Source organism: Falco punctatus, assembly GCF_963210335.1.
Source record: "Falco punctatus genome assembly, chromosome: 21".
NCBI lineage: Eukaryota > Metazoa > Chordata > Aves > Falconiformes > Falconidae > Falco > Falco punctatus.
In genome coordinates this window covers 119599-144180 of record NC_137601.1, presented here as the reverse complement: position 1 = coordinate 144180, position 24582 = coordinate 119599, and the positions used below count along the sequence as shown (strand labels likewise).

General features: G+C 61.4%; 2 protein-coding genes across 7 annotated transcripts; one reads left to right on the top strand and one right to left on the bottom strand.

The window, feature by feature from the left end:
* Nucleotides 1–145: 145 nt before the first annotated feature.
* ABCF1 (ATP binding cassette subfamily F member 1) lies at nucleotides 146–7719 on the top strand. The gene is made up of 26 exons (XM_080370653.1): nucleotides 146–308; nucleotides 1025–1071; nucleotides 1139–1222; nucleotides 1399–1531; nucleotides 1708–1742; nucleotides 1938–2042; nucleotides 2160–2225; nucleotides 2321–2386; nucleotides 2494–2568; nucleotides 2652–2732; nucleotides 2841–2966; nucleotides 3495–3595; nucleotides 3690–3775; nucleotides 3872–4011; nucleotides 4081–4229; nucleotides 4306–4389; nucleotides 4688–4812; nucleotides 4923–5035; nucleotides 5420–5591; nucleotides 5851–5925; nucleotides 6082–6152; nucleotides 6519–6551; nucleotides 6924–7092; nucleotides 7176–7240; nucleotides 7332–7404; nucleotides 7492–7719. Exons 1-26 carry the CDS (start codon nucleotides 242–244, stop codon nucleotides 7656–7658), a joined length of 2508 nt encoding a protein of 835 aa, XP_080226779.1. The 5' UTR covers nucleotides 146–241; the 3' UTR covers nucleotides 7659–7719.
* PPP1R10 (protein phosphatase 1 regulatory subunit 10) lies at nucleotides 7551–24509 on the bottom strand. Of its 6 annotated transcripts, XM_080370639.1 has the most exons (21): nucleotides 23586–24509; nucleotides 22277–22324; nucleotides 21850–21941; nucleotides 19413–19531; nucleotides 19203–19289; nucleotides 18955–19090; nucleotides 18768–18819; nucleotides 18611–18688; nucleotides 18344–18514; nucleotides 18119–18221; nucleotides 17839–17948; nucleotides 17316–17416; nucleotides 17076–17223; nucleotides 16831–16986; nucleotides 16482–16728; nucleotides 14829–14904; nucleotides 14506–14709; nucleotides 14235–14346; nucleotides 12223–12318; nucleotides 11695–12090; nucleotides 7551–9877 (listed from the first exon to the last, which is right to left on the bottom strand). In XM_080370639.1, exons 4-21 carry the CDS (start codon nucleotides 19517–19519, stop codon nucleotides 9768–9770), a joined length of 2490 nt encoding a protein of 829 aa, XP_080226765.1. In that variant the 5' UTR covers nucleotides 19520–19531; nucleotides 21850–21941; nucleotides 22277–22324; nucleotides 23586–24509; the 3' UTR covers nucleotides 7551–9767. The 6 variants fall into 6 exon arrangements, with proteins under 6 accessions (XP_080226765.1, XP_080226766.1, XP_080226764.1 ...); XM_080370640.1 differs by lacking the exon at nucleotides 21850–21941 and having other exon boundaries at nucleotides 22273–22324; nucleotides 23586–24508; XM_080370638.1 differs by lacking the exon at nucleotides 21850–21941 and having other exon boundaries at nucleotides 23586–24508.
* Nucleotides 24510–24582: the final 73 nt, after the last annotated feature.

Below are 24582 nucleotides of genomic sequence, written 5' to 3'. Positions count from 1 at the left end.
CCAGAAGGGGGCGGGATAAACCCCCGAAAGCCTATGGGAGGAGGAATCACCATACAAGAAGGCGGGACGTAGCAGCCCGGCCCGAAACGGGGTCAGCGGGCGGGACTCGTTATTCAGCGAACCAATCGGAAGTAGCAACGGCCCGGGCCGGCGAGGTGGCGGACCGGAAGCGGCGCCTCTGTCGGTCGGCGCTCTAGGCGCATCTCTGTGGTTGCGCAGGCGCAGTACGCGGCGCCCGGCCATGCCGAAGGGAGCGCGGCCGGCGGCGGCCAAGCAGGAGGAATGGCGGGGGGAGGGCGATGGGCAGGGTAAGCCGGGGCAGCTGGGGCCCTCCGGCGGCGAGGGAGGGGTGTCAGGACACTCGGGAACTTGGGGGGGAGGGACCCGGGTACCTGGGCGCCCTGACAGGAGAGTGAGGCCTGTGGGAGGAGGGGGCTGTGACAGCGGGAGGCCTGGAGTCTGGGGGGGGGAAATGAACCCCTTGGGGTGGGGATTAGCTCTTTGGGGGCCGGATTTACACTTTGCGGGGTGAATAACACTTTGGGGGCGGATTAACTCTTTTTAGAGGAGGGAATTTACCCTTTTTGAGGAGGATCTAGCCCCAGATCTAAACCCTTTCTGGGGGGATTAACTCTTTTGGGGAACAAATTAAATCTTTCGAGGGGAATTGACATGTTTGTGGGGGGATCAGCCCTTTGGGGGAGGTTAACCATTTTGGGTAGGAAATTAACCCGTCGAGGGGGTAGAATTAAGCTTTTTTGGGGGGCCTTGGGCGCCTCAGTGTGTTGGTGGCGGGGCAAAGAGGATGGGAGGGAGGGGAAGTGCCCAGTCGGCTGGTTCCCCTGGGTCCCGTAGCACGTGGTGGGGGTTGGCAGGGGGCAGCTGGGTCCCTTGTGGTGGTGGGGGGCACGGGGTGGCCCTGGGCACCTCAGGGCAGCGTGGGGTGGGTGAGGCAGAGCCTGCCCAGACGCCTGGGGCCTCATGAGTGACGCTGTTTTCCCCTCCCTTCCCACCCGCCACGCAGACCAGCAGGTGAAGAAAGGCAAGAAAGACCGGCGAGGCAAGAAATCGGTGAGCGCTTGACCCCTGACCCCTGACCCTAGCCCTGCCACCCCTGACCTCTGCTCTTTGCCCTTAGTTCTTCGAGGAGCTGGCAGAGGAGGAGAAGCCGGCACCCGCTGAGGTCCCCACCCCCTCGGAGAAGGAGGCACCACCCCAACAGGTTCGTTAGGGCTGTGCTAATGAGGAAGGTAGAGCTTATTGAGATAAAGAGGTGGGGCTAAGGAGGGTGGGGCTGGGGGGGGGGGGGGGGGATATTCGGGTACCTCGGGCTTAATGAATGGAGGGATGACAAGTAATTAAGCAGATGCTTAACGTGTTTTCCCCGCTGTCCCCAAGGCCTCCCGGAAGAAGCGAGACCGGCGGAAAGAGCGGCGGCGGCCAGGGGCAGAGCCTGAGCCTGAAGAAGTAGAGCTTAGCCGGCGCCTGCAGGAGCTGGCAGCTGCTGGCAGTGAGGAAGAGGAGGAGGAAGGTGAGTCCGGCGAGGGTGGGGGGTCCTTTATCACCTTCCCCCCACCCCCAGGAGCAGTGAGTCTGCCTGGGCTAGAGCATCCCCGCCAGGAAGTGCTGGGCTGGGGCTGCTCTAGGGCTTGGCTGACCTGCAGCTTTATGGCTCCTCACTAAACCCAATCCCCGTCTCCCCCACAGCACCAGCCCCCAGGAAGGGGGGGAGGAGGAGGAAGGTGAGTGCGTGGGGAGGGTCCCCAAAATATGAGGTGGGGGGACACCCTGAAAATGGGGAGAAGCAAGAATAGGGGGAGAGGAGACTGAGGGAAAGGAGCCAGAATTTGGGTCTGGGGAACTGGGACTCCTGGAAATACTTTGGGGGGAAATAATTTGGGGTCCCTGGTCCACACCCCCTCATGTTCCCCTCCCAGGGTGGCAATGTCTTTGCGGCATTGAGCCAGGAACAGAGTGAGGAGGAGGAGGAGGAAGATAAAAAGGACGAAGGCTCACGGCCCGGCAAGAGCAAAAGCAATAAGGTGGGGGTACCTGGATGCCTGATTCCGCTTAGGGGTGGGGGCACCCCAAAAGCTGGATAATGTTTGAGGGGAGGGGCCTGGATGCCTGGGTCCCTCCTCTCTGACAGTTCCGGGCAGGAGGAAGAGGAGGGTGAGAAGAAGAAGAAAAGCCGGAAGAACGAAAAGACCAAGGCAAAGCGGCAGGTGAAGGAGTGGTTTGGCAGGGGAGGACACCCCGGGGTTGGGGGATCCCCATGCTTTGGGGTCTCACCCCACTGTTCCCCCCACACACACCCCAGGGAAAAGCCCCCAGCGAGGATGAGGCCGAAGGCTCTGATGAGGATGCGCAGCCCAAAGGCGGGAAGGTGAGGGGGGTGGGGCAGGGCAGTCCCAGAGGCCTGGGTCGTTTGCGGGGGGGGATGGGGAGCTGAACCCCACCACCATACTGTCTCTGCGTACCTGCCCGCTGCAGAACAAGTTTACGGCTCTGCGTGATGATGATGATGATGAAGACGAGGCCGAAGAGCCCCGGAAGGGCGGCGAGCCTGTGAGTCCCTTGGGATGAGGGGGAGGGGGGAGCCCCCCAAATACTGGGGGCTGATGGCAGGGGGGTGCTGTCCCATATCACAGCATGAGGAGGAGGAGGCTGGGAGGAAGGCCGAGCCCGATGCCCGCGTCAGCAAGAAGGAGAAAAAGAAGATGAAGAAGCAGGTGAGGGGGGGGGGGACGGGACGCGGAGCATGGTCCTAAATGGGTGTGGCCTGTGAGGGCGTGGCTTGGCGCTGACCCCGCCCCTTTGTCTCCCCCCCCCCCCCCCAGATGGAGTACGAGCGACAGGTTGCCACCATAAAGGCGGCGGCGGCGGCGGGCGAGAACGACTTCTCAGTGTCACAGGCCGAGCTCTCCTCGCGACAGGCCATGCTGGAGAATGCCTCTGACATCAAGGTGACCCTGACACCCACCCTGGGGACCCCCCAGATCCCCCCCAAAAGCCCCTCAGGTGGTACCTACTTTCTCCCCGCCTCTGTGAAGTGGTATCTTCCGTGTTCCCCCTCTTACACTAGAGAGATGGAATCTTCCGTCCCCCAGTGGGCTGCATCTGGTACAGAGATGAGCTGAACTGGGATGCTCTGTTATATGGGAACGGGGGTGGGGTGGGGGAGGGGGGGAAGTGGGCCGTGCCATTTTATTGGGGGGGGGGGTTTGGACCATGCCATTGTAGTGGGGAGGAGGGGATTGGGTCACCCCATTGTACAAGGAAATGGGGGGGACCAGGGCACACCGTTACAGTAGGGAGGAGAAATAATTCGGCCATACCATTGTGCTGGGGAAAAGGAATGGAGGGTCAGGGGGGCTAGGGGGTCGGGGGGGGGTGGGGCTGGAGGGGGCAGGGGGCCACAGCTGGGGGGTTGGGGCTGCCCCATTACTCAGGGGAGTTCCCTGACACCTACCCCCCCCCCTTACCTGTCGCAGCTGGAGAAGTTCAGCATCTCGGCCCACGGGAAGGAGCTCTACGTCAACGCTGACCTCTACATCGTGGCTGGGCGCCGCTACGGCCTCGTAGGACCCAATGGGTGGGTGCCCCCCGCCCTTGGGGGGGCTGGGGCGGGGGTAGGCAGGGTCGTTACCCCCCCACCCAGCAGGGTTTAACCCCTCACTCACCTGCAGGAAAGGGAAGACAACGCTGCTGAAGCACATCGCAAACCGGGCGCTGAGCATCCCCCCGAACATCGATGTGCTGCTCTGCGAGCAAGGTGTGCCCAGGGGTCTCGGGGTCCCCTGGATACCTAGCTCCCCCCAAAACACCTGAGACACCCCCCCCCCAAAAAAAAACCTTCCCTGTCCCCCAGAGGTGGTGGCGGATGACACACCGGCAGTGCAGGCGGTGCTGCGCGCCGACACCAAACGACTCCGGCTGCTGGAGGAGGAGAAGCGGCTGCAGGCGATGCTGGAGAAAGGTGACGACGCAGCTGCCGAGCGCCTGGAGAAGGTACAGAGACACCTGGGGACATCGGGGACCCCCTGAGGACCCCTCAAAATTACACCCACTGCCCCCCAGGTGTATGAGGAGCTGCGGGCGATCGGGGCAGCCGCTGCCGAGGCCAAGGCGCGGCGTATCCTGGCTGGTCTCGGCTTCAATCCTGAAATGCAGAACAGGGCGACAAGGAAATTCTCCGGTGGGTGGCGGATGAGGGTGTCATTGGCCCGGTAAGTGACGGGGGGACACTGGGGGGGGTGTCACAGACGTGGCTGGGACCCGGTGGTGACACTGCTGTCACCTCAGGGCCTTATTTATGGAGCCGACGTTGCTGATGTTGGATGAACCCACCAACCACCTCGACCTCAACGCAGTCATCTGGCTCAACAAGTAGGGACGTGGGACAAAGAGGGGGGCACAAGGGATGTGACGGGAGGGTCCCAGGGTGAGGGAGACCCGGAGCTGGGATGTCCCCAGGGTGGCTTTGTCCCCAGGGTGTGGTGTCCCTGGCGGGGGTTTGGCCTCCCTGATTCGAGCTGTCCCCAAGCGCGGTGTCCTGCCGGATTTCCCCCAAGATGTGACTCCCCTATGGAGGGGGGCTTGGCCCCGTGCTGGGGGTTGTCCCCGCAGCCAGGGTGTCCCCTCAACGTCCCCACACCTCGATGTCCCCATCCCCCTCCTACCCCAGCTACCTGCAAACCTGGAAGAAGACGCTGCTGGTGGTGTCCCACGACCAAGGTTTCCTCGATGACGTCTGCACCGACATCATCCACCTCGATGCTCAGCGCCTCTTCTACTACCGGGGCAACTACAGTGCGTAAGGGGGGGGGGGGGGGTCAAGTGGGGGGAGGGGCTGGGGCAATTAGTGGGGGTTACTTGCCCCTCCCAGCCCCCCGTGACGTCCCGCCCGTTGTCCCTCACAGTGACATTCAAGAAGATGTACCAGCAGAAGCAGAAGGAGCTGCTCAAGCAGTTTGAGAAGCAGGAGAAAAAGCTCCGTGACCTGAAGGCCGGTGGCAAGTCCACCAAGCAGGCGGTGAGCGAGGGGAGATCCCTCTGGGATCCATTCCCTTGGGATCCCTTGCCCGCCAGGATCACCATCTGCCCCCAGCATCTCTCTGTTACCCCGTGTCCCCCCAGATCCCTGCCCTGGGGACCCCCACCCCTCCTGGGATCCCCCTGCCACACAAGCTGCCCTCCCCTCCCTACAGCGGGGATCCACTGCAAGGATCTGGAAGGACCTGGGGGCCAGATTGGTGCCAGGGTGGGGTTACTAGATCTGTTACTCATGGCGCTCCCCACTCTTTATCCTGCCACGTAGCCCAGCTCCCTGTAAGGGATCCGATGGTGGGTGTGAGGGGGGGCTCAGCAGATCCCAGAGCAGATCCCTGATGAGATCCCCTCCCCCCCCACCCCTCAGGAGAAGCAGACGAAGGAGGCGCTGACGCGGAAGCAGCAGAAGTGCCGGCGGCGGACAGCAGCGGAGGAGGCAGCCGAGGCCCCGGAGCTGCTGAAGCGACCCCGGGAATACACCGTCCGCTTCACCTTCCCCAACCCGCCCCCCCTCAGCCCCCCCATCCTCGGCCTCCACGGTACCCGGGGGGGGCACCTGGCGGGTTGTGGGGGTGCTCCGGGAGGGGGGGTGTGGGGAAGATACGGGGCACTGGGGGGGTGCTTGGGGGGCTGTGGGGGTTTTGAGGGGTAATTTGGGAGACTTGGGGCAGCAGAGGGGGGTTATGGGGCTCTGTGGGGCCTCGGGGGGGGTGTCAGGGAGCGTTTGGGGGTGTCTAGGCCCCCCCCCATCTCATCCCCCTCCCCATCTCATCCCCCTCCCCATCTCCCCATGTGCAGGCGTTGATTTCGGCTACGAGGGGCAGGAGCTGCTCTTCCGCAACCTCGACTTCGGCATTGACATGGAGTCCCGGGGTGAGACCCGACGTAAACATTGGGGGGGGGGGGGGGGGGAGGGGAGGGATACCCCCCCCCCCTGCGATAACGGGGGGAGGGGGCCAGGAGACCCCCCAATAACACAGGTTGCCGGGTGTCCCCCCTTTTCCTCTGCTCTCTCCCCCCCCCCCCCAGTTTGTATCGTGGGCCCCAACGGCGTGGGGAAGAGCACGCTGCTGCAGCTGCTCACTGGGCAGCTGACACCGGTATGGACACCCCACCCCACCCCCACCCCCCAAAAAAAAAAGTGGGGGTGCACCCCAAAAATAGGGTGGGAAGAGACGGGGGGGGGGTGTATGTCTTGGTTTGGGGGATCCTCTGCGTTTTGGGGCTCCCCCCGTGTATTTGTGAGGCTCTTGGGGAGCAGGGGAAGACCCTACATCCCCCCCACCCTGAGGGGTCTGGGGTGCCCCCGGGGATGGGGGGGGCGGGGGGGGCTCCCAGGGTGGTGGCAGGTACAGGGGGGGCGGGTTGGGGACCCCCCGGTGCCTCTTGGTTGGGGTGAGGGGGGGGCTGGATGTTAGGGTCGGTCCCCACCCCCACCCCCCCTCCCAGGACTATTTTCCTTCCAGACACGGGGGCAGATGCGCAGGAACCACCGACTGGTGAGTAGGGGCGGGGTCTCGGGGGGGGGGGGGGGCGGGGTCTCGGGGGGCGGGGACTAGGGAGGGGCGGGGCCTCTGGGGGGTTTAAGATGGGCGCTTTGGCAGGGGGTGTGTCCTATGGTCATGGAGGCGGGGCTTCCAGGGGGAGGTGTGCAGCTGGAGGGCGGAGCCTCGGGGTGGGGGCGTGGCATCCATCGGTGAGCTTGGGGTGGGGGGCGTGGCCTGTACAGGGGGCGTGGCTTCCCACAGCAGTGTGGCCTCACCCCTGGGGCTGTACCACACAGCGAAGCCCAACTTTGGGGGGGGGGGGGGCGGAGTTAAAGCCGGGGGGGTGGCCGGTGGGCGTGGCCTGAGCGCGCCCCTCCCCTGCAGAAAGTGGGCTTCTTCAACCAACAAGCAGCCGAGCAGCTGCGGCTGGAGGAGACGGCAGCCGAGTACCTGCAGCGCAACTTCAACCTGCCGCACCAGGACGCGCGCAAGTGCCTGGGCCGCTTCGGGCTGGAGGGCCACGCCCACACGCTGCAGATCGCCAAGCTCTCCGGTGGGGGCGGGGCCTGACAGGGGGAGGGGCTCTGGGGGGTGGGCGGGGCTCTGAGCCTGTCCCCTCCCCCCCCCTCCCTGCAGGTGGGCAGAAGGCGCGAGTGGTGTTTGCTGAACTGGCCTGCCGCGAGCCCGACGTGCTCATCCTGGTGAGTGGGTGGGGGGCGAGGGGGCGGGGCTTGGATGGGGCCACACCCTTCCTGGACCCACCCACCTCCCTCGTTTCCCCTCCCCCACCAGGACGAACCTACCAACAACCTGGACATCGAATCCATCGACGCGCTGGCCGACGCCATCAATGACTATCGGGGAGGTGAGGCGGGTGACGGCAAGGGGGGGGGGGGGGGGGCGCGTCGACGTGACGTCATCGTGACATCATCGTGACGTCATCACCACCCAGCCGTCATCGTGGTGAGCCACGACGCCCGCCTGATCACGGAGACGAGCTGCCAGCTGTGGGTGGTGGAGGAGCAGGGCCTCAGCCAGATCGACGGCGACTTCGACGACTACAAGCGGGAGGTGCTGGAGGCGCTGGGGGAGGTGGTCGTCAACCGCCCCCGCGAGTGAGGGGGTGCTGCGGCGGGGGGAGGGGCAGGCAGCCTCTGCACCCCTCCCCCACTAATAAAAAGGACTGGTGCACCAGTGGCTGGAAAGTGCTTTGATTTGGGGGCCGCCGTCAGTAGGTTTCAGAGTGAACGCTAGCGGGGGGGCTTCCCTGACCACCACCCTTAGGCTTCAGAGTGAACACCCGCCACTGTATTTCAGCATCGGCGCCGTCGGTAGGTTCCAGAGTGAACGCGCGTAACCCGGTACTGACATCACTCGGTTTTGGTTGTTTTTTGTTTTTTTCCACCAGTTTATTATTAATGTACAAAATATACAAAAGGGGGAGGGGCGGGCGCGGGGCCCCTCCCCCGGCCAAGTTTTCACAGAAAACAGCATCCGGCGCAGCCCCTCCCACCCCCACCCCCTCAAACACACACACGACCCCTCCCCCACCCAGCGGCGCAGCCCCGGCGGCGGCGTGGTGCACGTGCGAGTGCGAGGGGGTGAATCGGGGACCCCCCCATGGGGGAGAGGGGTGGCCCTGGAGGAGACACACACCACCCCACCCCCCCTCCTCAATGGGGTGGTTCTGACCTCCGGGGGGGGGTAATTACCCACTGGAAGGGACCATTTCTCACTGGGGGGGGGTGTCAGTGCCCCGGCACAGACCATCTAACTTGCAGGGGGGTAATTCCCCCCCCCCCCCCCCCCCAGCACACACCATTTTCTGCAAGAGGAGGGGGGGGAACTACACACAGCAGGGACCATTTTACACCCCCCGGGGGGGGGGTAATTACCCCCAGCACATACCATTTCTCCCCAGGGGGGATAACTGCCCCCCTGGCACCCAACATTTTTAGCATGGAGGGGGGGGGGGGGGGGGGGGGGGCGGGGCAATACACCCAGCAGGGACCATTTTACAACCCCGGAGGGGGAAGTGCCCCTTGGAACACACCATCATTCACTTCAGGGGGGGGGGAAATCGCTCCCCGGCAGGGACCATTTTTTTTGCTCACGGGAGGTGTAATAACCCCCGCCACACATGGGGGAGGGGGCGTTTCACCTTGCCAATCGGCTTTTACCCCGGGGGGGGGTCCTCTTAATGCCCCACTGGGGTGTTTTGGCCCCCAAAACGGGGGAAATTGGGCCCCAGCAGGGTTAATTACACCCTGACGGGGGGGTACTGATACCCTGGGGGGGGATTTACATCCACAGGGGGTTACTTATAACCTGGCAGCAGCATTTTAACCCCTGGGGGGGTATAAATTAGTGTTGGGGGGTAATTACACCCTTCTGAGATGGTTTATTTACCCCTCCTGACGGCATTTGCACCGAGGAGGGGGGCATTAATGCCCTGGGGTGGGCATTTACCCCAGGGCAGGGTTGTTGGTGTCTGGGGGGGGTGGGGGGTGTCACCCACCCTTCAGGGAAGGGGGGGGGTCTGGCCCCACTGAAGAGGGGGATTTACAAACCGTGGGTGGGAATTTACCCCCTGGGTGGGTCATTGTGCCCCATATTTATGCCCAGAGAAGATATTTACACCCCACAGATGGGTACTTACACCCTATAGGTGCGGATATAAGCCCTGGGGGGGTGGTATTTCTGCCCCACAGGTGGGTATTTACACCCTGAGGGGGTATTTATCCCCCATAGATGGGTCTTTCTGCCCCACAGGTGGGTATTTCTCCCAATAGCTGGTCATTTAAACCCCACAGGCAGGCAATTCTGCCCCACAGGTGGGTATTTATACCCCATAGGTGGGTATTTCTGCCCCACAAGTAAGCAATTCTGCCCAATAGGTGGATTTTTACACCCCTCAGGGGGCATTTACACCCCATAGGTGGGTATTTACACTCTGAGGGGGGTATTTCTGCCCTGTAGGTAGGTTCTTTCTGCCCCATAAGTGGGTATTTACGCCCCTCGGGGGGTATTTGCGCCCGGGGAAGGAAGGGGGCGGGGGGGGGGGGAGGATTGGAATTGAGCGCCAGGGGCATCACGGAGGCCTCACAGAAGCCATAAATTGGTGGCTGCAGCGCGAGTCTGAGAGGAGGAGGAAGGGGGGCAGGGGAGGAAGGGCAGGAGGAGGAGGAGGCGGCGGCGGCGGCGTGGGAGGAAGGGCGGCGGCGGGCGCTACGGCAGGGGCGGCCCGTTGACGCCGGGGTGGTAGAAGGCACAGTTGTTCTCGTACCTGCAGCTGCCCTTCAGCATGAAGTGGCGACAGACGGCGCGGCTCGACATGTCTGCGTGAGAGAAAAGGGGGGGGGGAAGGCGCGTCAGGCGCCGGCGCCCCGGCCCCACGGCGGCCCCACGGCAGCAGCTCTGGGAGAAGGGGGGATTAGGGGGGGAAACGGGGAGGGGGGGTGTGGGGAGGGGACACCACACGCACATGTGGGATCGGCTCTCGGCCTCGCTTGGGGGAGTGGGGTGGCCGTGAGGCAGCAATGGGCCCACGGTGAACCCCACCGGCCTGGCCCCGAGAGCTGGTGGGGAGTGGGTGCATCTATAGGGCTGGACCCCTTGGTATGGGGCAGCGGTGGAGCCCTATGGCACCGCAGTTTACGTCCTAACGCCAGCTGCATCTATGGGGCTTGCTCCAGCCACGGGGACGAGCCCCACAGCACCCCAATCCCTCCCTGCCCCATAGCCAGGTGCTGGAGCTGCTGTGTCCCTTATGGGGCGGCTGCGAGCCCCACGGCACCTTGACTGCCGCCCCATAGCCTGGCCACAGGGCCAGGCTGGTCCCTCTGCACGGCTGTGGGGCGGCTGTGGGGCAGCCACGGACCCGCACGGTGCTCGAGCTCTGCTAGAGAGCCGGGCCGGTCCCTGTGCGCGGCTGTGGGGCAGCCCCATAGATGCTGAGCTCCACCTCGCCCCCACACTGCACTGCAGCTCAGGACGCCGTGGGGCAGAGTGCCCTGGGCCAGGCCCTGTCAACAAGGTGGCCATGGGGCACCAAGGCGGCTCCCAGCATGCCTTGCAGCTCCCCCTAAAGCTAAACTACAACTCCCAGCATGCCTTGCTGCCACCCTAGGCCTGGTCTTAACTCCCAGCATGCCTTGCAGCTCTCCTAACAGCTGCCCTGCCCCTCCCGGCCTGCCCCACGGCCCACCTCGGAGCCACACCACCCTTCCCGCAGCTGGACTTGGCTCCCAGCATGCCTTGCTGCCCGCCCTAGGCCTGACCTGCTCCTCCCAGCATGCCTTGCTGTCCTAGCGCTGGTCTCAACTCCCAGCGTGTGTTGTGGCCTTGCCCTAGGCTGGTGTGAACTCCCATGATGCCTTGCGGCCTTGCCCTAGGCTGGTGTGAACTCCCATGATGCCCCGCAGCCCCTCCTAGAGCTGCTCTTAGCTCCCAGCATGCCCTGCGGCCTGCCCTAGGCTGGTCTTAACTCCCATCATGCCTTGCAGCCCGCTCTAGAGCTGCTCTTAGCTCCCAGCATGCCTTGCTGTCCTAGCACTGGTCTTAACTCGCAGCATGTTGCGGCCTTGCCCCAGGCGGGTGTGAACTCCCAGCATGCCCTGCGGCCCGCCCTAGAGCTGATTTCAACTCCCATCATGCCTTGAGGCCCCTCCTAGAGCTGGCTTCAACTCCCAGCATGCCCTGCGGCCTGCCCTCGTGCTGGTGTGAACTCCCAGCATGCCTTGCGGCCCACTCTAACGGTAACTCCCATCATGCCCTGCGGCACCCCCCCCTCCCCCAGCACCCCAGCTGCCATGGGGGCGCGGGGCAGGGTCCCTACGCTCCCAGCATGCCCTGCGGCCGCCGTGGGGGGGTGGGGGGTGTTCTCCTCTCTGCCGCCCCTGCCCTAGAGCCCCATGGGGGGCCGGCGCCAGTCGGGGCCTCGGCCCCACGGCCCGGGGGGCTCGAGGGGCTGGAGGGGGTGGGGAGGGGGCTCCCCCCCCCGCCACCGGGGCAGGAACGGCGGGGGGGGCGGGGGCGGGGAGGGGGCACCCACAGGCCCCTCCCAGCCGGGGCCGGGCCCGCCCCACAGCCAGGCCCCACAGCCGCCGCCCCCCCCCCCCTCGCGGGGGGGGCCCCCCCGCCCCCCCGCATTTACCTCCTCCGTGACCTCCGCCGTGGCCCCGGGGGTGCTCGCCGGGGTGGCCTCTGCCGTGATCGCCGTGGCTACCGGGGGGCCCCCCCCTTGCGCCGCCGCCGCCATTTGGGGGGCCCCCGTTGCGACCCCCCCCTCCGCCGCCGCCACCACCGCCGCCGCGGCATCGGTACGGGGGTTCGGCGCCGCTACGGCCGCGGGGGCGGTGAAAGGGCCCCCCCCCGCGCATGCCGCCGCCGCCGCCGCCGTGGGGGCCACCTCGGAGGTTTCCCCCCCCTTCCGGCGCTTCCCAAAAATCGCCGCCTCGTTGGGGGGGGGGCGGCCCTAAAAGTCGGGGGCCACCTGGGATCCCCGGACCTGGGGGGAGGCCAGGTCCCCCCCCACCTCCTCCGTGGGGTCCTGTGAGGGGAAAAAAAAAAAAAAAATAAAAATAAAAATAAAAATAAAAAAAAAAAATAAGGGAGGGGGAAAGAGGGGGGATTGCGGGTGCCCCCCCCACCACCACCCCGTCACCCCCCCGGTGGCACTTACCCGGCATGGGCCCCCCCGGCGGGAAGTGCTGCATGGCCTTGGGGCCGGGCGGGAAGCCGTTGGCCATGGGGCCGGGGCCCAGCAAGCCGTGGGGCACTGTGGGAAGAAACGGGGGAGGGGTCAGTAAGCAGAAGGACCCCCGCCCCCCCCCCCCCCTCGAGCCCCACGGGTCCCCCCCGCCAAGCAGGGGACAGTGGCTGGTGGTCCCAGAGTGCTCCCCCCCCCCCCCCAAGTGCCCGTAAGCAGGGAGATGTCCCCAGTTCAAAGGGACAGCTGCCCCCCCCGGGCACATCAGATGTCCCCAAGTTAAGGGGACCCCCCCCCGTGTCACCCCAGAGGGTTCCCCCAAGTTAAGGGGACCCCCAATACCCCTCCCATGGCACCCCAGAGGGTGACAAGGTCCCTGATGGCACCCAATAGTGTCCTCAAACCAAGGGGACCCCCAAACCCCCATGTCACCCCAGGGGACAGGGGGTCCCTGGCAGTGCCCAGAGCTTGTCCCCAAATTAAGGCGACCCCAAAATGCCCCGTGTCACCCCAAAGGACACAGGGTCCCCAACAGCGCCCAGAGTGTGTCCCCAAAATGTGGGGACCTCCATACCCCCCCCTCCCTGTGTCACTCCAGTGACACAGGTACTCAGAGCTTGTCCCCAAATCAGGAGGACCCCCGTACCTGCCTGTGTCACCCCAGAGGGCGACACAGGGTCCCCAATGGTCCCCACATCTTGTCCCCAAATCAAAGGGACCCCCAATACCCCTAGTGTCACCCCAGAGGTGGGCACGGTGACGATGGCCGTGTCCCCGGGGTTAAGGGGACACAGCCCCCCCTCCAAGTCACTTCCCAGCAGAGAGGGGACAGGTATCCACAGTGACGGGACCCCAATGTCCCCCCCCCACGTCCCCAAACCCAGGGGACATCCAAGTCACCCCCCCAGGGGAGGGGACGGACATCAATACTTCCCTCCCTGTGTCACCCCCCCTGACACAGGGGACACATCACTGGCAGTGGCCCCACAGGGACAGTTGGGGACACGTGTCACCGATCCCCAAGCTGCCCCCCCCCCTTCAGGTGCCCCCAGGTCCTCAAGCTGAAGGGACATTCCCCCCCCCCAGTGTCACCCCACAGCATGTCCCCAAATCAAGGGGACTCCCAGGGTAAGGGACAAGGTCCCTGGCACGACTTGGAGCTGAGGGGACCCCTCTGTCACCCTGAGGTGGGGGACAGGGTCCCCAGCACTGCCTGGAGCACGTCCCCGAGCTTGAGGGGACCCCCATGTCACACCAGGGCAGGGCACAGTGTCACCACACGTGTCCCCAAGCGAAGAGCAACCTTGATTCCCTGCCAGGGCGCTGGACAGTGTCCCCAAGCCAAAACCACACTCTCACGTCACTGCCAGGGCGCTGGACAGTGTCCCCAAGCGTGTCCCCAAGCCAAGAGCAGTCCCACATGTCCACTAGGACATGAGACAGTGTCCCCAACGGTCCCTTGAGCATGTCCCCAAGTGAGAGCACCCCACATCCCCATCAGGGCACTGAGTGGCATCCCCAAGCATGTCCCCAAGCCAAGGGCAGCCCCATGTCCCTGCTGGGGGAGGGGACAGCGTCCCCAAGCCAAGGGCAGCCCAATATCCCCATCAGGGCACTGAACAGTGTCCTCAATTGTGTCCCCATCATGTTCCCAAAACAAGGACATCCCTAAGTCCCTGCTGGGGCAGGACACAGTGTCCCCCTCGTGTCCCCAAGCCAAGGACAGCCCTGTGTCCCCTTCTGGGGAAGGGAAGAGCGTCCCCAACTGCATCCCCAAACCAAGGACACCCCTATGTCCCCACTGGGGTAGGGGACACTGTCCCCAAGCCAGGGACACTCCTGTGTCCCCTCAAGGGCAGGGACCAGACTCCCAGGGGTCGCCCGCCCCTCCCCCCCCCACGCTCCTCGGGACACCCCCCACCCACCCCCACTGACAGGGCTGTCCCCACCGGTGACTGGATGTCCCCACCGTGTCCGGCACTCACCTCCACTCGGCCCCGGCGGCTGAGCCTGCAGATTTCCCAACAAATGTTTGATTTTATCCGAATAATCTGGTTGCTTCATCAATTCCTCCGCTTTGTGGGTGCTGGGCCCACCCTGGTGGGGGACACACGGAGACTGAGTGGTGGGGGAGGGGGAAAAACCCAAGGGGTGACCTCCTTCCCCCTCCCCCGCAGCGCCGCCGCCGCCCCCCCCTTGCTGTGTCACCCTGGTGGGGGGTGGCTCTGTGCTGGGGACCAGGGAGGGGACAGTTACCATGATGGAAGTGAGGATCTCCTGCATGTTGATGGGGGCGGCGGGCGCTGGCCCCTGGGGGCTTTTACCAGCCCCCACGCTCCCCATCAGGTTGGCCAGCACCGGGGGCAGCTTGGCACCGGCACCGCCGGCGGCGTCCGGGGAGGGCGAGGCCGCGCCGGCTTCCAATCCTTCGGGATAGGCGACCTCCTCGGCAGAGCAATCCTGGGGAGGGCAGAGATAGGGGTGAGGGGCGAAGGGGGGGGGGGGCTGCGCTATTTTTGGGGGGGTGGCGGGGTGGGGGGGGCTATGGCGGCACGGCACGGCGCGGCAGCGGCACTTACCTCATCCAGAGGGATCAGTTTGGGCGGCAGCGGCTCGTAGGATTCCGGATCAGGTTCATGAGGGCTGTCTGGGACGCTGTTGGGGGGAGGGGGGAAGGGAAAGGAAGAGGGGTGGTGGTGTGTCAGAGGTCGATGGATCCCTGGGATCCACTGCCATCTGCCCCCTCCCAGGGGATCCTCGAGGATCTGGACCGCCAACAGCCTTCGCAGCTCTAGACCCTGGGTGTCCCCCCAAGACTTTGGATCAGCAGGGATCCCGTGCTTACCCCTACAGATATTACGGATCCTCAGGGGTCCTGTGTGCCCCCACAAAAGACTTCAGATCCTCGGGGATCCCATCCATCTATCCGTCTTTCCCTCCTCTCCTCCCCCGCCCACCACTTTGGATCCTCGGGCTCCACAGCGCTCCTCCTCCAGGCACCAGATCCTTGGGGATCCCAGGAGATCTGGGCTCCAGCAACCTGCTCCCCTCCCACCCAACTCTGGATCCATGGGGAGTCGGGTCCCAAAAACCTCCCCCTTGGCTCTGAACCCTCACAGATCCCAGAGGATCTCAGCCTCAAACTCCTCCCCCCCCCTTCTGGGTCCTCAGGGATCCCAGGAGATCTGGGCTCTGTAAATCTCCCCCGTGGCCCTGGATCCTCACTGATCCCAGCAGATCGGAGCCTCAAAAGCCCTCCCACTAGCTTAAGATCCTCAAAGATCTCACAGGGAATCTGGGACCCAAAAACCTCTCCCCTCCAGCTCTGGATCATTGGGCATCTAGGCTTTAGAAACCTCCCCCCAGGATCCTCTGGGATCCCAGAGAATCTGGGCCCCCAAAATCTCACCCCATCAACTCTGGATTCTCTGGGATCCCAGGGAATCTAGACCCCAAAAACCTCCCTCGCAGTGCTCTAGATCCTTAAGGAAGATTTGGGGCCCGGTCATCAGCTCGTCCTTTCAGGCCCCCAAAGATCTCAAGAGGATCTGGTGCCAGCAACCTCCCCTCAGCCTCTAGATCCACAGAGATCCAGACTGGCACGGTCTCTGCCCAGCCCCTGCATCCCCTATAAATCCTCACGCTGGGGGCAATCGACCCTCTAACCCCACTGATCTGCGGGGGCTGGGGCTCACACACACCCAGCCCCACCCCCCATGATTTGAAGCTCGTACCCAGCCTCCCACAACAGATCTGTGGGGATCCTGGTGACACCCAGCTCCAGACCCCAGGGGGATCCTCAAGGGATCTGAACTCCAGACACATTCCACAGCCCCTGGCACAAGGATCCCTGAGGCAGCACCATAAAGGTGCCTCATACGTGCTCAATCCCCCGGGAATTCCGAGGCTGCCGAGTGGATCCAGAGATGCAGGCTCTGGATCCTCAGGGTCCCCTGGGGATCCCAGCTCCATCACCCTCCCAACAGCATCTCCACCCAGGGCACCTCTGCAAACCCTCACACTGGGGAGGATCGACCCCATTAATCCTTGGGAGTGGGATCAGGGTGCTGATGGGATCCCCTGGGGCGATCTGCTTCCCAAGTAGATCAAAAGTAAATCTAAAGGCAGGGCAGCAGGGGGGCTGCAAGGACAGGGGGGACCCGGAGTTCCTGTATCAAGAGCAGGCCCTTCCCTGGACTGGGCGGACAGGGGAGCCCACGGGATCTACTCACCTCTCCTTGGACAGAAAGATCTCCTGCAAGATCCCTTTCTCTCTCTCAGCCTGAGTGAAGCGTTCCCGGCTGCCGCTGCCCGGCACCACGAGGGGAGCGGGGAGATCCAGGAGCTTGGGATAAAGCCAGGGCACCTTCTCCTCCATGGTGTCGTGGCTGAGGCGCCGGGCGGTCTCAAAGGCCTGGCGATCCATCAGCATCTCCCGCTTGGCCGCTTCCCCAAAATCCTTGATCTTGTTGACGTTGACTGTTGGGAAGGGACAAGTGTCACCCCTAAAAGCCTGGGGACGCCAAGGTGCGTGGGACACACACACACACACACAAGGCAGGGGGGAGGGACGGCGCTCACCTCGCTCGGTTTCATCCAGTTCGAAGTAGAAATACTCGCGGAGTTTGCTCTCTTCTGGCCAACTCACCGTTTTCTTTTTCCGACCTTTTTTGGTGAGCTGGCCGCCTTCCGCTGCGTTTTCGGAGGCTTTGGCGTCACCGCTCACCTCCGCCGAGCCTGTGGGAGGAACCAGGGTGGGGGGGCTCAGCACCCACTTTAACCCCCCTGAGCCACGGGTTTCCCCCTTCCTCGTCACCTCAACTTACACGTCTCCATCAGCTCCGGCACTTCCACGGCCGGTACCGGCGTGCCGGGCCGATCCGTCTCCATCGGCTCCGAAGCAGCAGTTGGCTCCGGGGAGGAAGGTTTGGCAGAGCTGGCTTCAGGAGCTGGTTTCCCCTCGAAGGGACTGGGCTGGGGGGGGCGGAGAGGGGGTGGGGTGGTTATTATCTGGGACCCTGGTATCTGGGGAGGGAACCCCGGTATCTGTGGGGGCTCCTCCTCACCTTGGCCGCCGTGGGGGACAAGACTTTCTTCTTCTTCTTAATCTTGATGCCGGGGATGGGAGCGGAGTTGAGGGCGTCAAGGAAGCCGAGCCCTTCCATGGCTGCGGGAAAAAGAAGGGAGGTGTCACCCAAACCCCCCCGCATTATCCCCAAAAAGGCGCCTAAATCGTCCCCCAAAAACAGGATCCAAAGCGTCCCCAAATCGTCCCCAAAACAGCACCCAGGTATCACCCAAAACCACTCAGACCGTTCCCTAAAACGCACCCAAATCACCCCGTAAAATGGCACTCAGTGTCCCCCAAAACAGTACCTGAACTGTCTCCCAGAAGGCACCCAGCTGGCACCCAGCACCACCCCCAGTATCCCCCCTAAAAGGACACCCAAGGTGCCCCTCAAACAGGCACCCCACCTGCTCCCCAAAACAGCACCCACATGTCACCCAAAGCCACCCAAATTGTCCCCAGAAAGGCCTGCAGCGTCTCCCAAAACAGCACCCAAGTCGTCGTCCCCCCCCACAACTCACGTTGGGGCGGGATGATCTTGACTTTGATCTCCTTGGTGGCGTTGGGTGCTGTGTTCAGGGGTTTGTATTTCTTCTCGGCAGGAGGAACATCTCCAGGAAGGGACGAAATGCTGCGGGACAGGGGAGGACGCAGGTCACTCACAGGGCAGGACCCTAAAACCAGCCCACAGCTCTCCAAAAAAGGGTCAGGCTTTCCCAGAAGCAGCCCTGAAACCCCAGAGTGGTCCCAAGACCACCAGGAGTGGCCCCGAGACCCCCCCAAAAGCCGCCCCAGACTCACTTTTGCCTCTTTATGGGCATCGGTTTCAGATTGTATTTATCGGCAGTTGAAGAAGAGTTCATTTTCTTCACCGGTGCTAACGAAGGTGTCTCCATTTCCAGCCCTGTTGGGAAGGGATCGTTAGCGTGTCTCCTTCCAGCACACCACGACTGAGCGCGGCCCCTCCAACAGCCCCCAGAAAGCACCAACTCCCCCCCCATCGCCCCACAGGAGAGCGGGAATTACCAGTGGAGCGGAATTTGGCATGGCTGGGAGCGGTGGTCCGCAGCGATTTAGGTTTGTCCCGCTTTTTCTCTGGCATCTCCTCAGTTTTTGCCTCAGTTTTAGCTTCCTGGGGTTTCTCTTGGACGGGTGTTTTACTTTTACTTTCCTCTTTCCGCTTCTTTTTATCCCGTTCTGGGGAGGGGAGAAGGGAAAGACGGGAAAAGGGCTCAGATGCTGGCATTAGACTGAAGAGGGGAGGAAGAAGAGGGGGCGCGGGGGGGTGCTCACCGGTGGGCTGGGCGCTGCTCTGGGAGCGGATGACACCCATCCAGTCGCTGACGAGGATGGAGGCAAGGCGGCGCAGCTCTGCGGGGCAAGAAGGGGTTAACGGAAGGATTCAGGGGGCTTGGGGTGGGGGTCTGAGGGGGTTTCGAGAGCTGCTCACCTTCATCGTCGCTGGATTTGCTGAGCTGCTTCACAAGCTTGGCTGTGTTGTTCTGGAAAAGACGGAGATGTGCGGTGAGGGGCAACGTCCGCGGGGATTAAAGTCACCCCAGGGGGGACATAAACCAGCCAGGGGGACACACAAAAGCCACCCGGTGGGGGGGAGGACACACAAAAGCCACCCCGACCTGTTTGAGGTGGTCAACAGTGAGGGGTAGGTGCTGCAGGGTGAGGAGGATCTGCTGCAGGAAGGGGACGTTGTTGGAGGCTTTGGAACTGGTGAGCCACGTGTTGAGCAGCTTGTAACCCCCGATCCGGATAAATCTAGGGGGGGGAAAAAACGGAGGAAAAATCCATCAGGATCCAGGCAGGAAGGGGTGTCCCCCCCAAATCCTGCTCTCCCTGGACCCCCCAGATCCCCCCTCGCTGCTCTTACTTAGCCAGGATGTCCTGCGCCCGTGTCTGCAGCAAGATATTCAAGTAGATGCAGCGACTCACCATCTTCTGCGAGTCCTTCATTAAGCTGGTTAACGAGAAAGGAGGTGTCAGACCCCCCCAAACGCCACAGGGACACTGCTGGGGGCGGGGGGGGGGGGGGGGGGGGGAGGGGGACACACGACACACAAGGGACATTTTGGGGACTCACTTGAAGATTTTGGCGATGCCTTCCATGCTCTTGACCTCGCCATCGCGGCCCAGGAAGCAGTCCAAGCCCTTGAGGAGCTCCTTGGGGTCGATGGGGCCCGAGCCCATGGCAGAAAAGCCCTGGGGGTGGCGGGTGGAAGAGGAGAGGGGGGGGATTAGGACAGCGATGACAACCCCCGTGTCCGTCCCCCCCACCAAGCCCCGTGTGGCTGTTCCAAGCGCTGCCCCCTCCCCACTTTTTGTCCCCTTTGAGAGGGTAACAAAGAGAAAAACCCACCCCTGGAAAAATTCTCGACCCCAGAGGGAGAAATCGCCCCCAAAACGCGGCTCTTGCAGCCAAGGGGGTGTCCAAGGGACCCCCAAGGGATCCTGAGGGGGTGTTACCCCCCCCCCCCCCGGAGGTGACAGCGCGGTGACAATGTGGCCCCCATTTGTGTTTTTAATTGGCGCTGCCACCCTAGGGCACAGAAACAGCAGCTTCTGGTCACAGCAGGGGACAGAACCCCCTCACCGGGAGCAGGATGAGGGTCCTGGGGGAGGCACAGCACCCCCATTTTTAATCACACACACACACACCCCGGTTTTACCCCAAGGGTTAATTAATGAGTCGGCGCTTAACAAAGAGCAGAGGCCGAGGCAAGGGAGGCAAGGAAGGATGGAGGCGCAAGGGAGAGGGGGACAGCAGCGACGGCGCAAGCTTTAGGGGCGTCATGTCCCCTCCCCGATCCAGGGCGCAATTAAATCCAACAACTAACGAATCAGCCGTTAATTAGCAAGCTAATAATTAAGGCCAGCACCCTCCTAACAACCCGGCGTCCATCAGGTGCCTGACCTTGATCCAGCCTGACCTGCCGAGGGGGGATTTCATCCTGCTGACATCAGCGAGCTTCTTAATTACAGCTAATTAGAAGCTTCTCTAGCTTAATTATGCCCCAGTTTTGCTAACGAAGGCGGAAACATGGCAGGGCTGGGTGGATTTTTTTGGGTGGGGGGGAGTGAAAACAGCCCCAAAACACCACTAGCTTGGGGGGGGGGGGAGGCCTGAAAAACATCCCCATTTTTAGGGTGGGGAGGTGGCACCCAGCCCCCATTTTCTCCTCACAGCAAAGACTTAACGAGCTGGGACTTCGTTAAGTCCCCCCTGCTCAGGCTGATTAAAGGATACAGGCGGCGGAGCCCCCCCCTCCCCCTTCTTGGGGGGGTATAATTTTTTTTCGGGGGGGTCAGCAAGCCAGGCACGAGCCGCCCCTCTGAAAAGACACAAGAGCAAGTTAATTTGAGCACAACCCCTCCCAAAATACCACACCCCCCCCCCCCCCCCCAAATCCTCCACCAATTAAAGGGGGGGGCAACTTATTTTCACCCCAAATTGTTGTTTTGGTTTTTTTTTAAACACAAAGGTCCTTTGTAACCTTCGACACACCCCCCCCCACTGATGAAAAGCAGTGAAGACCCAGCCTGGTGGCTTGTTATTTTTTGGGGGGGGGGGGGGGGGGGACGACACACCCCGCATGTGTGTCCCTGAGGCCACCACCCAGGTGACAAGGAGGCCCGCAGCCCTGTCCTGGTTTGGGGTGGGGTCTTTGTACAACCCCCCCCTCCCCCAAAAGAATTTGGAGGTTCACCCCCCGCTCCTGAGGCTGGGGGTGGGTCAAGCAGAAGCAAACACCGACCCGACACCCCCTCCACGTGGGGGTGAAACTGCTCAAAACCCACCCCGGCAGGGGTTAAAGGGGTAGGGGGGTGGGGGGCAAGAAAGCACCGAGCACCCCCCAAGGAGGTAAATCATCTCCCCAGAGCGGAGGGGGCTACATCTCACCCCCCCCCACCCCCCCAAATCGATCTGGGGGAGGCACCCTGGCCTGGTGTAGCCCTGCCACCACCCAGCCACGAGGCCGAGGAAGGCCTGACCCCCCCCCCCCCCACTACCACTACATTTTTACGCCGCTTTCACTTATTTTTTTCCCCCCCCAAAACCGGTTTTCTGGGGGGACAGAACCCCCATTTTCAACACGGGGTGGGGGTCACACTGACCCCAAAACCGTGGGTCAAAGAGGGGGGCTGCCCGCTGTGCCCCCCCACCCCCCCCCTCCCCCGAGGGAAATGCTACCACTGGAAAGAAAAGGGCTCTTCCCCCACACACATCTGGCTCTTAATTTGGGAGGAAATCAATAAAAAATTAATCATTTTATTAAGAAAATTTTAAATTTTTTTCTGGTTTTCACCAAAGTCCTTCTGATTAGGGTGTCAAGTGTTTGCCCAGGGCTGGGGGCAAAGGGGGGGGGGAATAGATCCCGACCCAGCACAGCATCCGCATGCACCAGGAGACGGATGGTAAAGAAAAAAAGGGGGATTTTTTTTTTAATTTTTTAATTAAAAAATAGATATAAATGAAGGTTGTGAAATGTAATTAAGACCAGAAAGGTTTTTTTGCTTACCCGGCGGGTTGCAGTTGTTCCCCTCCCTTTTGCTGAAGTAAAACCAAGTTCCCTTCGCTTCCTAAGCCTGCACCGCACACAGCACCTCCGCGCTGCCAAAACGGGGCAAATTCATTGAAAATCGGGAAAAAATATAGGATTTTTGGGGTGCGCGCCCCCCCCAATTGACTTCTTTGGGGGGGGGTGAAGCCCAGTGATAGCATTTCCCTGTCACGATAAATTAAAGGTTATAAGTTGCTCGAGGATGCTGTTTCCCCCCCCCCCCCCCCCCCCAAAACCGCCACCCAAAGCCACCAGGGAGGTCCCCCAAAAAAAGGGGAAGAAAGGGAAAGATGGAGGGGGGAGTAAAAAAAAAAAAAAAAAAAAAAAAAAAAAAAAAAGAAGACCCTGTTTTTGAGGAAGAAAAGGGATTTTTGGCACAACCTACAAAAGAAGCAGCGGCCCGTAGGGTCCTATTCTGTACGGCACCGGGATCCTGCAGATGAAAGCCGGAGGGGGGGGTACGGTTAGAGTGGGATGGGGGGGGGGGTATCAGGATAAATTGGGGGGGGGGAGAATAAGGGTGAGGAAGATATGGGGGGGCCCCCGGCACGGTGGGAGGGGTTTGCCAAGAGCCGGTTGCATCAGCCAGGGCCGGCGGCGAGGCCCAGGCGCCATTTTAGAAGCCGAAAAAATAAAAATCAGGTTTGGGGGGGGGGGTGGGGGGGGAGATGAGGGTTTGGGGGGGGGGTGGGGGGGAGACGACACACACAAATATAAATATAACGACCCCCCCCCGCCCCGCCACCGCGCGACACCTACGCCAATTAAAACAGAACCATTAAATCCGCGTGGATCAGGGGGTTTGGACACCCCCCCCCCCAAATGCAAAGGGGCTGCAGTGCCCCCACACACACCACGGGGCAGGGGGGGGCAACCTGTGAAATAAATATCTAGGAAAAAAAACAGGGGGGGGGGGGGGAAAGGAGGAAAATGAGTAAAAAAACAACAAAAAAAACATTAAGACAAAGAGCAGGCGAGCGGCCACGCCATCTTGGCCCCAAAGCTCCCCGAGTCAGGGCTCTTGGGCTGTTTTTTTGGGGGGTGGGGGTATTTTTGTTGGGTTTTGGTTTTTTTTTTTTTTAAAGCCAACCTGGGGGTTTTTTTGCATGAAAAAAGCCGGTTTTGGGGCAAAGCTAAGCCTGCCTAGCAATCTTTATTGCTAGATTGCACAGCCCCCCCACCCCGCCTTTAACCGCCCCTCCATTCCCCAACCTTCTCCCTCCCTCCCCGCATTCCTCTGCGCAAAACAATCCTAAAATGGCACCTAAAAAACAAAAAAATGTAAAATAAATCATCCTTTTTAACATTGGATTTTCAAAATCAACCCGGATTCCACGAGTTTTAACAGCCGCCCCGCAATCTTTATGTACAGATTGCTCGCTCGGGTCCCCAATTTCCGTCTCCCCCGCAAAAACCCAAGCGATTTCAGGGTATTTTGAGGGTCTTTTTTTTTTTTCCCCCCTTTTTGGTTTTTGCGTGGGAGCTCATGAACCCTCCGCCACCGGCTCCCACGTCTTTTTGAAAATACCCCCGAATTTGAAGGTTTAACCACCTTTCAGCAAAGCCTACGTCCTCCTCAAGCACACAGTTGGGGCTCTTCCTCCCATTATTTTTTCTCTTTGGTACCAATAAAGGGGTTTGGTTGTTTGTTTTTTTTTGAGGGGAATTCAGCTGGTTGAAAATTCAACACTTACTATCCAATTAATTTTCTTGCCGACAGCGCTTCAAGGTTTGGATTTTGGCATTGGTGGTGTTATCAGAGCAAAAAAAGAATTGCTTTGTTTTTGGTCATGGCTTTAAAAAAACGCAGCAACTTTTTTTTTCAGCTTGATGGAAGTTTTTGGGGGGGTTTGTTGGTTTTTTTTTTTCCCTAAAGGGGTGGTTTTGTCGAGCTAAATGATGAAAAAAATAAAAAAAAGTTGCTGGAATTAAAAAAAAAAAGGGGGGGATTTTGCCTTTGTTTTTGGGGGGAAAGAAGAGGGAGAATATGTTTTTAAGTGGCAGTTTCCTTCGAGTTTGAAACGGCTTCCCAAGGACGGTCCAAAGGACGGAGGCTGCGATGGCGGCTCTTCCACGGCACCGGGATGGGAGCGGGAAGGGGGGAAGAAAGCTTTTTCTTCCCCGCTTTTTTGTATTTTTTTGTTTGTTCGTTTGTTTTTTGTTTGTTTGTTTGTTTTTCTCGTGGTAAAGGCGACGGCGTCTCTCAAGAGCAACCAAACCTGGAGCGGGGAAAGGAAAAAAAAAAAAGGGGTGGGGGGTGGGCACAATAAATAAAAAAAAATGGAAAAAAAAATTAGAAGCAAAGAAGAAAGACACGAAATGATTAGCAGTCATTATCCCCGGTGAGAGATTTAAAATTTTAAAGGGGGGGAAGGGCAGAGTCAAAAAACCGAAGGAAACCGCCCTTGGAGTGCGGGGAAGGGTGGTTTCACCTCAGCTCTGAGGGGAAACGGGAGGGCTGAGGGCCCTATCCCCCCCCGGCCGGGCTAAGCAGGCTGAGGGACGCCATTTTCTAAAGGCAAAAGGACGCTGGCCCAACAAAAGGGCCCCCCCCCAGCGCCATAAAAAAAAAGGGGGGGTAAAACCCCCCATACCTCCCCCCCGCCGCCCCGCCGTAGCTCTCTACTCACCTCCACCCAGCCCTCAGAATGGCGGCGAAAGGCGCGGGCGGAGCTATTTATAGGGCGCCCC